The sequence below is a fragment of the Budorcas taxicolor genome, chromosome 12 (genome assembly GCF_023091745.1).
Source record: "Budorcas taxicolor isolate Tak-1 chromosome 12, Takin1.1, whole genome shotgun sequence".
NCBI classification, from domain to species: Eukaryota; Metazoa; Chordata; class Mammalia; order Artiodactyla; family Bovidae; genus Budorcas; species Budorcas taxicolor.
The window spans coordinates 19,251,952-19,264,428 of record NC_068921.1 but is presented as its reverse complement, the minus strand read 5'-3'; the positions used below and the strand labels follow the sequence as shown (position 1 = coordinate 19,264,428).

The following is a 12,477-nucleotide window of genomic DNA, read 5'->3' as shown; positions in this document are numbered from 1 at the left end:
AACCATTTTTAAAGTATGCAATTCAGAGGTATTTACTGCCTTCACCGTGTTGGGCAGCCAGCATTTACATCAAGCTCTACAGCATTTCATCACTGTAGAAAAAGATCCTATACCCATTATGCAGTCACTCCCCAGTCTTTCTTTCCCCCAACCACTGGCAACTACCAATTTGTTTGTTTTGTTTTGTTTCTATGGATTTGCCGGTTCTGGATGTTTCCCTTAAGTGGAATCTTACCAGGTACAACATTTTGTGTCTGACTTCTTTTACTCAGTGCTTTTGAGACCCGTTGAGGTTGTAACATAATACGTGTCAGTACTTCTTTTTATGACTGAGTCCTGTTGTATTATATATATAGAATACAATTTGTCATCTATCTGTTGATGGACATTTGGATGGTTTCCACTTCTTGGCTATTGTGAATACTGTTGTTTTGAACATTCATATACAGATATTTGAGTGTGTACAGATATTCTTAAGTCCTTTTGTTATACTAAATTTATATAATTTAATGTGAACTTAAAAAAATGAAGAATTTGTTAACTTTGTGGAGTTAATTCCACTTTTTTTCTCCTTTTTTCCTTTCAACCAGTCTCAGAAGTTTTTTTTTTCCTTGGAGGAGAGCTAAGGAGAGATATTATGAAGGATAGTGGGGGACTTACCTGGTAGTTAAGACTCTGTGCTCCCACTGCAGGGGGCCCGGGTTCGATCCCTAGTCAGGGAACTAAGATCCCACCTGCTGCACAGTGTGGCCTGAAAAAAAATAAAAGGATAGTGGAATTGAGTGATCTTTGGTTACGTCATCTGTCCCTTTTCTGAATACTGTCTTCCTTCACGGGCCTGTTGTTGATCGAAAATGTGAAGCTGTCATCAAGCTGAGTAGGCATTAGCAGGATAATCTTAGTCTCTTTTTATTTCTTATTTGTACCTTTTAGCCAATGTATTTCTTCTAAATTGTTCTTTTGTTTATAGTGCAGAGGGAATAAAGTGAGTCATGATACCCTGTGCTTGAAATTTAATACAGCTGTGACAGCATGGGGTTTGGATTGGTCAGCAGCTGATACTGAAGGTCTTGTAATACACATCCGGCTCAGGTGTGTCAGGTGGCTGGGGCTGTCCCATCAACAAGTGACCAGTCTTTGTGGTCATGGGGGCAAGATGTTTAGGAAAAGTAAAGCTGCTGCTCAACTTAAGGAAATGGAACCTTTCCAGGTTCTTTAACTGTAATTCAGTGACTGCAGTGCATGTTGTGATTAGAGAAAATTTAGTTCATGGGACGGGACTCCTTGGCCGTACTCACACATATGTATAGACCTGTACGCATCTTCAAAGTCTCATATACTTGCCTAACCTGGACCTGTTTATGAAAGGCTTCCCTCGGGTTCTTGCATCTTAAAATCCTCATCTTGAAAAGACATTCTTTTCAGACCAAACGTCCTACCATTTTCTACTATTAAGTTTGGAAAAAGTACAGTCACTAAGTATATCTCCCAGGTGACTGCTTTTCCTGTCCACCCTCTAAACGTCAGAAGTGTTTGTTTTCTCGCAGTTTCTGATCTCAGCAGAGTGCTGGGAAGAAAGTCAGAGTGCCAGGGTCCAGCCCCAGCAGGATCCAGGGGTACCCTCGGGGGAGACGGTGTCGGTGAGAGAGATTTAGAGAGAGATAAAGAAAGAATGTTTCAGATAAGAAAATAGAGGAGAGAAAGAGGTTGATATTCCTTGGTTTACGCAGAAAGCCAATAAAGCCCCAGCATGGGACTTGCTCTGTTCACGTAGGCCACAGGCACCCTCTTGATGGGAAAAAGGTGCAGAGCACCTTCTCAAGAGGGTCTCAGAAGCCCGGGCAGAAAAGTGAACTCAGAGAGCTTCTGCGCTCCAAGGGATCAGCCTGAAAAAGAAAGGGAGAGAGAAAAAATGACATGGGGTGACCAAGCTTTGGTGAGTGAGGCCCCCAACTTTATTTTCAAAAGGAACTTTTATACCTTGACTTGTACATAGAGGGAAATGAAAGATGCAAAGTCATGCAGAGTCAGCCCAAACAGTACATCTGTTTTGTCTTAATCAAAGTCAGGATTTTTTCTGCATACCTTTCCCATAAACAATGTTGTGTACATTATCTTCTGGCCTTGGAGGCCTGTGGACATTTTTTGACCCTCTTTTGATAAAGGCTGCTTAACCAGAAAACTTATTTTCCCTTGAAGTGTTTTTTCTTTATATTTCTAATCTGTTTCAGCCTCAGAAAGTATTAAACAAAGTTACATTCTCATGGAGCGAAGGTGCAGTGAGTTACAACAAAGAAAGAACCAATGAGCTCAAAGGTCTGATGTGGTTAATTCCAAGGCTACTACTGTTTTTCTTACATTCCAACTATGTTAACTAATGCACTCCCAGGTGCACAGTGGATAAGGGATATGGGAACTTGGCAGCAAGCATTGGCTCAACAATGCAATCCTACACCAGCAGTACTCTTAATAGTTTTTAACTCTTCAAAAGGCTCTATATTTTTAGAATGTTTTAGGCTTCCCGTGTCTCTCACAGTTGGGAGGCTGTGAACAATCACATGCGTAGCTGCAAGAGTCTGGATAAACCTGCCAAGCAAGCTAGAATGCCGACAGAGGGGGTTTGAATTGAAATATTCCTCTCATGCCCTAGAGACTTATTAACTAAAGCCCTAAGTTGACTTTTTCCAGACAAAGGTGGTCGGGGATAGCCTCCTGTTAATGTCAGAAGAGTTGGTGAAAGGCACAAAATAGTAAGACAGACAGATTCTGGTTTTGGGGTAGATGCTCGAGCAGGTCCAGGGGGTCCCTTGAGTCCTGATCCGCCTTGTTCGTCAGGTCTCTTCCACATGACCTTGTCATGGGTGGGATCTCCCGTGCTGGCTCCCAGCATCAGAGGATGAATGGGTGCCTCTGAAGAACAGTTTCTTCTCTGGAGGGTGGTACTATACTTGTTGCCAGAAACCAAGGTGGTCCAGCCCTTAGGACGAGATGCAGGAGTTGAGGTACTGAGAAGAACTGTGTTTTGGGTGTGGAGGGTGGGTAACAATCTAGGCTCTTGGACTCTTTGCCCATCTTAGTTATTTTCCGTCTTTTCATTCACTGGAGATTCAGATATCAGGATCAGGTTTTTGAGAGAATATCCACCTTTCCCCCAAAGCCAAGAGAGCTCTGCATCGTCAGGGTCGGAGGTAAGGCTGTAGATTAGAGTAACAGGGCTTAGGCAAATGGCATTTCCTTAGGAGAGTCTGATAATAGAGCTCATGGAAAGCTCGTTGTTAGGTTTCAGCCTAGCTTTTAGCAGTTGTCCCTCTGTAAGAGTTGCCCTGGTAACAGCAGCTGCTGCGAGTCTTGGGGGAAGTCCTCGTGTTGGAGGACTTGGAAATGGGTCTCCTGCATCAGTAGTACCTTCATTCAGCAATGCCAGTGAGGGTCTCTGGAATTTTTAAGTTTCCCCGTTGGCCACCTTCTTCCTCTTTTCCTTTGTTCACACATGTAAAGCACAAGAAAGTGTTGCATGAGTTTGTACACCTGCCTTTAGTTTTCTTTATGATAACACAGTTCTACTTATAGGTAAGAATTATATGTCCTTGTACGTTTTTATCAGGCAGTGTGACCACGGTTTTGTAAAGCGACTCCTCTTAAGTACACATTCCTACTAAGTAAATTTGCTCTGCTTTTGGATAGCGTGTAAGGATTATTGTTTGTGCTGCATGAATTTTTAAGGTTAAGAAGGATGTTTAGATGCCAGATAGGGAGGGAAAAGGGTCACCCTGGGAAAGAACACCACTCTAGCATGACAACTCAAGTGAGGAATGTGTTTCTTAGGACTCCTTGAATTGAATTTACCAGCTCCTTGAAACTACCCTAAAAGCAGAGCAAAGGTGTCCAAAGTGCTTCAGTGGAGGAAAACTGATCCATTCTCTGCTTAGATGAATACTGCTCAAACTTTTGAGAGAAGAGTTTACGTAAAAAGACAATCTATAACTTTTTCTTTTCAAAAAGACTTTTTTTTTTTTAAAATGTGGACCATGTTTTTAAAGTCTTGATTGAATTTGTTACAACAGTGTTTCAGTTTTATGTTTTGTTTTTTTTGGATTTTAGCTTCCCGACTAGGGATCAGACCCACATCCCCTGAGCTAAAAGGTGAAGTCTTAAGTACTAGACTACCAGGGAAGTCCACGGAATACACATTTTTAATGTCTAGCTTAGTTTGGAAGACGAGTTTTTGGCCTTTCCAAATATACATTTTTAAAATTAATTTATTTTTTATTGAAGGATAATTGCTTTACAGAATCCAAATATACATTTTTTTCTTATAGTTTATACACTTGGCGACATTTAGGTATCACCAGCTGCTGAGACTCACCTTCTCATCTCAAGATGAGATCAAAAACTATCTCCTGTGCTGACAAGGGCCCGTGGAATTTTTTGTCTCCCTGTTAGCCTGTGAAATTTAATTTAATTTCTGTGACATTGATTTTAATACTGGGAAGTTGATTTGTCGAGTAAGGTGTGAACTCTTATGACAAAAATCTAATGGAATTATCCATCATGCTAGTCACTATCTTTGTGAAGTCTTTCAAACCTTGAGCACGTGTGTTAATGTGCTTGCTTCCTTCAGAGCATGAAGACTTTCTAACAGTTGCAGAGTCACTGAAGAAAGAATTTGACAGTCCAGAAACTGCCGATCTGAAGTTTCGAATTGATGGGAAATACATCCATGTCCATAAAGCTGTTTTGAAAATCAGGTATTTTTTCATAAGTTTAGAGTCATCAGTAGCCTTACTCTTTTGCAGTCTCCATTTCCTTGTTATTCCACACAATGGAGACTAATAAGAACTAATCTTGGGAGTAGAGTGAAACAGCACACTTAATAATTTTACATGTAGTATCAGTCCACTCATTATTGAAAAGTTTTGTGTGTATGTTTCTGTGTGTGTATGTGTACGCACGTGTACTCATGTGCCTTTTAGAAAAAGCATAATGTGGGAATATTTTTCTATATTGTTTGTTAAATGAAGTAGCTCATACATAATTATTTCCATCAAAAAAATTGTATATAGGTTTAAGAAAATACAAAGGCCCATCAGTGGAAAGTGTATATGTCTTCTTTTAATTAAAACTTCGGGAGAAGGCAATGGTACTCCACTCCGGTACTCTTGCCTGGAAAATCCCATGGACAGAGGAGCCTGGAGGGCTGCAGTCCATGGGGTCGCTAAGAGTCAGACATGACTGAGCGACTTCACTTTCACTTTTCACTTTCATGCATTGGAGAAGGAAATGGCAACACACTCCAGTGTTCTTGCCTGGAGAATCCCAGGGACGGGGGAACCTGGTGGGCTGCCATCTATGGGGTCACGCAGAGTCGGACACGAGTGAAGTGACTTAGCAGCAGCAGCAGTTAAAACTTCATTTTCCATAAGCAGAAAACTTAGGAATACTGGACTTTCTGGTCCTGAGAGACATCTAATTCCCAGTTGAAGAAATATTCTCTAAATATGGTGCATGGCAGGAGTTCTTTGTATAAATGTGAGGAAACTTTGTATTTATTAATAACTGGATGATTGCTCACTGAGGCTGCCATTCAAGAGAGAGGCACATAAAATCTGACCATTGAGAGTTAAACTGGCCATTTATGAGTCTTTTTTCAAAATTTAGTTTAACATCTGTTTACAAAATAACATGTTTTTAGGGAACTAAAATGCTATGTCATTCATTACTTTAAGGGAGTGAGTGTCTACACCAAAGTAGTAATTGAAAAGGGGAAGGGGAATTGTTTCTGTCTGAAGACCTGTGGTCAGCCTATCGGTCCCTTTCCTGCATAGTGTTCTGACCGAGTTTATCTATTAACCCTTGCCTAGACAACTGTAACTTTTTCCCTCCCAGATGAGGTAATTTCCTTTCTAATTGGAGCCATTCTTTCAGTATTCCGAATGGATATTGAAAATATATTTGTGTTTTTCTACTGTAACTCATTTTAAAAAGGATTTGTAAAGATGAAGTATGTTATACTTTAAGAAAATCAAATATTCAGCAATCAGTTCCTCATTTAGGTGTATCTGTACATGTAAATACAATACCAAAAGACCTATCTAGTTTTTCTTCAAATATGTGACTATCCTAGTGGGCGTGCTTTGCAAATAAATTGTTAACAGGCTTGGGAGGAGAAGAAGGGGAGCGGATGAAAGAACAGGAACAAAGTTGGGATGGTGGCTGTTTTGAGGATGAGTCAGAAAAGAAGGAAAGTTGTCATGTATGGTAATGGAATAAAAATCCTTTGAACATAATCCAGTTAACTTTTAAAACCATTTTAAGAATGTGCTGATTACAAAAATGCTGATTGCAAGAATGTGCTGGTAACATACAAACATTGAATCATTTGAGTGATATTAATATGTATCAAAAGTTTGAACAGTCACTTTTGAATTTCTTTTTAATTTCATTGTTTGAAATGCTCTTCTGTATAACATCTTTTAAACAAAACAGGTAAGCAAAAACCTTAATCTGAATGAGGTTTGTCAGTTGCAAACAGTGGTGCTTGTTGAAGCGCTGGTTACTTTGAGGCTATGTATAATTCTTACTGTTTTAATAGGCAATACCTTAAAGAATGAAAGTGAGTGTATGTAAAAGGTGAATATAAAAACCCTTGCATGCGGAATATATTTTGATTCTTGTACGTGGAATGAATGTACTATTCAAATAGAGTAAATGTCCCTGTAATACTTGTTTATCCTTGCTCTCGCCGCCTTAAGCAGGTGAGTTTTGCTGTTCTGTTTCAGGTGTGAGCACTTTCGATCCATGTTCCAGTCTTACTGGAATGAGGACATGAAGGAGGTGATAGAGATAGACCAGTTCTCCTATGCTGTGTACCGTGCCTTTCTCCAGTACCTCTACACAGACGCAGTGGACCTGCCCCCTGAGGATGCCATAGGTACCAGCCATGCTGGGACTGGCAAGACACAGGGTCAAAAGCATGTCTCCTCACACTCTTACTGGGCTCACCTTGTGGCTCAGCTGGTAAAGAATCGGCCTGCAATGCGGGAGACCTGGGTTCGATCCCTGGGTTGGGAAGATCCTCTGGAGAAGGGAAAGGCTACCCACTTGGGTATTCTGGCCTGGAGAATTCCATCGACTGTATAGTCCATGGGGTCGCAAAGAGTCGGACACAACTGAGCAACTTTCCCATACTCTTATAGTTCAGTTCAGTTAGTTGCTCAGTCGTGTCTGACTCTTTGCGATCCCATGGACTGGAGCACGCCAGGCCTCCCTGTCCATCACCAACTCCCGGAGTTTACTCAGACTCATGTCCATTGAGTCAGTGATGCCATCCAGCCATCTCATCCTCTGTCGTCCCCTACTCCTCCCACTGTCAATCTTTCCCAGCATCAGGGCCTTTTCAAATGAGTCAGTTCTTCGTGTCAGGTGGCCAATGTATTGGAGCTTCAGATTCAGCTTCAGTCCTTCAGTGAATATTAGGACTGATCTCCTTTAGGATGGACATGTTGGATCTCCTTGCAGTCCAAGGGACTCTCAAGACTCTCCTCCAACACCACAGTTCAAAAACATCAGTTCTTTAGTGCTCAGCTTTCTTTTGTAGTCCAACTCTCGCATCCATACATGACTCCTGGAAAAATCATAGCTTTGACTAGATGGACCTTTGTTGGGAAAGTAATACCTCTGGTTTTTAATACATTGTCTAGGTTGATCATAACCTTTCTTCCAGGGAGCAAATGTCTTTTAATTTCATGGCTGCAGTCACCATCTGCAGTGATTTTGGAGCCCCCCAAAATAAAGTCTGTCACTGTTTGCATTGTTTTCCCATCTATTTCCCATGAAGTGATGGGACCAGATGCCATGATCGTAGTTTTCTGATAGTATTGAAGGGTAAAAGGTTTCAGATTTATTGATTTTTAATGTGATTTTTAAGAACGATTTAAAGTACATGCCTTTAGAAACAGTATTGAATTTGGGTGAGAGATAAGCTTCCAGTTTGGGGTCAGTAGATGCAAACTATTACATACAGGATGGATAAACAACACCCTGCTGTATAGCGCAGGGAACCGTATTTGGTGTCCAGGGATAAATCATAATGGAAAAGGAGGTAAAAGAGAATATGTTGTTCAGTCGCCAAGTTGTATCAGACTGTTTACAACCCCATGGACTGCAGCATGCCAAGCTTCCCTGTCTCATGAATATGCTCTGGGAGATGGTGAAGGGCAGGGAAGCCTGGCATGCTGCAGTCCATGAGGTCGCGAAGAGTCAGACACAACCGAGCAACTGAACGACGACATGGTGGAGTACGTAAGTGTGTAACGGAGTCGCTTTGCTGTACAGCAGAAATTAACATTGTAAATCAACTATACTTCAATTTTTAAAAAGTTTAGAAAGTATATATAGATATCACAGTTAATAATTATGGACACAGTTAATTTATAACTGTGATCTTATTTTACTCTTTTAATCTTGAAGTATAAGTTGCTAATGAATTAAGCATATCATTTTGGAAACACAGGAGAATTCGATTTTTTCCTCTTCCTTTGTACTATAGAAGAAATTGTATAAACGGAGTATAGAAGAGGTGTGTTTGGGAGGTGGGAAGGGAACGAACTTAGAGAATTTATTTAGTAAGATTCGGAGTACTGTTCCCTAAGAAGCGTCTGCTGACTTATCTGTATAACTCTCTTCACCAAAATGAAATATGTATGTTTATAGATGATTGGAAACTATCATAAGCTCCATTAAGCATCCCATACTTTACTTTTAGGTCTTCTGGACTTGGCGACGTCCTACTGTGAAAACAGGCTGAAGAAACTTTGCCAGCATATCATCAAGCGAGGCATCACCGTGGAGAATGCCTTCTCACTGTTCTCCGCCGCAGTCAGATACGACGCAGAGGTAACGTAAACCAGCACGCAGAAACACACACCGCCCGTAACTCCCCGTGGGCACCTTTTCCCCTTTTTTTCTCATGGGACAAGGAACATGATGAGGGACTTCACTTCTGTTTAGGGAATCATTGAATGAACTGACCCCTAAAAAAAAGAAATCTGGCTTGCTTTATTCTCTGTTCACAGTTTCAAAAATGGTCGTTTCTCCTATTTCTACCTAAGATAGAAGAGTGGAGTCCCAGCAGCTCCACTGCAGGTTGGAATATAAAGAGCCACATCTAATGGGACTAGCAGATGGCACATGATACTCTCAAGTATTTCTCCAGGCGAGCTTAAAGTATCTTTTCTCAGGACCCGCTGTGCTTTCGCCCCATCTTTGCCCTGTCGTAAGCCGGGGCTGCCCTGTGATTTATACCTGTGTTTGCTCTGAAGTTCTGTCATCATCTAATTGTCACTCACGGTTATTCATGGATGAAGAGGCTGCTCTGGACTCCTTTTTGTTCGGTGGTTTTTTATACTGGATTGATTCATGGATCTCTAGAGAGTCCTTGAGTGAATGGGCTGTTGGGAGCCTGAAGCTCTTTGACTGTGTGCATTTTCTGGACGTGCAGAGCCATGGCACCGTCAGAATGTAAGCTCCCTCTGAGCAGGAACTGGATCCCGTCCGTCTGTGGCCTTGTGCCCAGCGCATGGGTGGCCAGTGTTTGTTGAACTGAGTGAAGGTGGTGCCGCGGGAAGGATGCAATAAGGATAACTAGGGAACTGAAGGCTGAGATGGTTGCTTTTGTGTCTTCATGGAGAATAAAAGTCAGAGAGCAATAGCTTTGGCATCTGAGGTGTCTAGCTAAGGTTTGCACCCGAAATGACACAGTCAGTCTTTCATCTTATCGTCATGTGACCAGGGAGATCACCTGGTGTCAGAGAATTTACCAGACTCATGCAAAGATCTGCAGCCGTGGCCTTGGAGATGTGTTGGAGGACAGACTGCGTCTTTGCTGCATTTGGGGATCGAAATGGACCATTATGTCCTGGGTTTTCAAAATGCATCCTATTTTTATTTCAGATTATATTATGATTATAAATATTTGATAAGGTCAGATATAGCTGATTTTCTCTGTGGCCTTTTCAACAGATGGGATGATGATCAAAGTAAATAATTTCTAATAGGAAATGGATGTCTAATTTTTTTCCTACCCTTTCTTTGTCATCAAACAGCGACGCTGTTTCTTCAGATTTTATTTCCTCCCAGTGATATAATTTTAAATTGGTCCATGACTTTTCACTTCATTTGGCGGTTGACTTTGAACCTTCTGTGTCTCCTCCTCAGTGCTAATGAGGTCTGTGTTCTGGAGATAAGGATCTTGCTGACCAAAACCAGTCAGGACCGCCTGTGCTGTGCTATGTCGCTTTAGTCGTGTCTGATTCTGTGCGACCCCATGGACTGTAGCCCCAGGCTCCTCTGTCCATGGGATTCTCCAGGCGAGAATACTGGAGTGGGTTGCCATGCCCTCCTCCAGGGGATCTTCCCCACCCAAGGATCAAACCCGTGTATCTTTTGTCTAACCTGCATTGGCAGGCAGGTTCTTTACCACTAGCGCCACCTGGGAGCCAGGAGCACTGGGGCAGCAACTCGACTCTAGTTGCTGGAAAGTTCTTTCTCACCTTCAGCTAAAATCTACCCCAGAAAGTTTATGGAAGATGCCTTATGCCTACCCAGGCCAGGTCATTTCCTTCACTAGTTTTCACTTTTCTGATATCAAGTACATTAGAAGCTGTCCCTTGCTTGAGACCACAGACGTGCTTCACCAGTCTGTCCCAGTGCGGGCGTATAGTTGGCACTCAGAAATACATGCTGAGTTAAATGAACGAATGATTGTATTTGAAACATGTCACCATAAAGTTGTACTTTAAAAAAAATTGTTAAACAGTAACTCATAATCCTGTAAATTTTATGTATTCAACGTAGAGAAATTAGAAAATAGAAGGCAAAAAGCCTTCTTTTTAGGTTGTATTATTTTTTATTCTTTTGGGAGTTATATAATTGACTAATGTAACTTTATATTTTATTTCCTTAATACTGTAGAATGTAGAAAGTAAATAAAGCTTTAGAATATAAAAATAAAGGCCACTTACAATATCTGTTAGTTGATGGGAAGCTCCTGCTAAGGGAGCTTGGAAATTAGCTACAAAATGTGTTATTTTCAGTGATTCAGCTTAGGGACCCTACATGACTTTTCTTTCATTCTGTGAAAATGCTAGGAGGGTGGAGACTCCCTGCCTCTCATATTTCTTCTTTTTTCTGTAAAAGTTACTGTGGTTCCTCCATGCTTCGACAAGAGAATTTTGAAGCAAATGTACATATGTTAAAGGAACAAAATGTATCGACTTAACAGTTGTGAAGATTTTTGAAAGTAAGCTAATTGTTGTGGAACCCTTATATTATAGATGCATTGTCAAACTTTCTGCAAGTTTTTAAAAAGTAAAGAAGGACTTACAGAAAGAAGACTTAAATATTCCTATAGTACAAACCTGAATAAGTGTTGATATCAGGGGAGAAAATGTGAATAAAACCTTGTCTCATGATAGTCCTGATCATGTTATAGGTATAAACATTTTGAAATGCTTCTAATTATACTGTTTCTTTTCAGGAAATTTTTGTTTTCTGTGTCTGATTGAACATTAGAAGAAACAATTGGGGAGGTTTTTTTGTTTTGTTTCATCAGATTAGAGAACTTTCCAGAAAATTTTAAGAGCAACTATGTCTTAAATTTTTGTTTTTGGTGGATAGAAATAAATATGAGCCAAGAATCTAATTACAGAATTGATTTGGGGATATGATTTTTTTAAAACTTAGTGCTAATGCCAGATGGTCAGCATTTACTTTTCTTAGGAGGTTAATTAAACATTTTTTGTGATCAGTAGACTACAGAATATTTTTTGAGTGTATATTCAGTCACTCAGTCATGTCTGACTCTTTGTGACCTCATGGACTGCAGCTTGCCAGCCTTCCCTGTCCTGCACTATCTCTCAGAGTTTGCTCAGACTCGTGTCCATCGAGTCGGTGATGCCATCCAACCATCTCATCCTCTGTCGCCCCCTTCTCCTCCTGCCCTCAGTCTTTCCCAACATCAGGGTCTTCTCCAGTGAGTTGGCTCTTCGCATCAGGTGCCCAAAGTATTGGAGCTTCGCATCAGTCCTTCCACAGTGAATATTCAGAGTTGATCTCCTTTAGGATGGACTGGTTGGATCTCCTTGCAGTCCAAGAGACTCTCAAGAGTCTTCTCCAACATCACAGTTCAAAAGCATCAATTCTTCAGCCCTTAGCCTTCTTCATGATCCAGCTCGCACATCCATACGTGACTACTGGCAAAACCGTAGCTTTGACTCTACGGACCTTTGTCAGCAAAGTGATGTCTCTGCTTTTTAAAAATTTTTTCCAATATGGTGAGACACTGAAATACTTTCTAAAAAAGAAAAAACCCACTTTGATATGGAATGTTTTTGTACTTGATGTACAGTTGATCCTTGAACAGTGCAGGGGTTAAAGGTGTATAATTTACAGTCAACCCTCCATATCTGTGGTTTGTTC

At 40.9% G+C, this 12,477-nt stretch overlaps 1 protein-coding gene across 4 annotated transcripts in view; it reads left to right on the top strand.

The window, feature by feature from the left end:
* The window catches only part of RCBTB1 (RCC1 and BTB domain containing protein 1), a 61,346-nt gene that overhangs the window by 33,877 nt on the left and 14,992 nt on the right, over window positions 1-12,477 (top strand). For all 4 annotated transcript variants that reach the window (XM_052650356.1, XM_052650357.1, XM_052650358.1 and 1 more), the window contains 3 exons: window positions 4,622-4,748; window positions 6,780-6,931; window positions 8,765-8,895. In XM_052650356.1, the coding sequence (XP_052506316.1) occupies window positions 4,622-4,748; window positions 6,780-6,931; window positions 8,765-8,895 (410 nt within the window). The remainder of the gene's footprint in view (window positions 1-4,621; window positions 4,749-6,779; window positions 6,932-8,764; window positions 8,896-12,477) is intronic.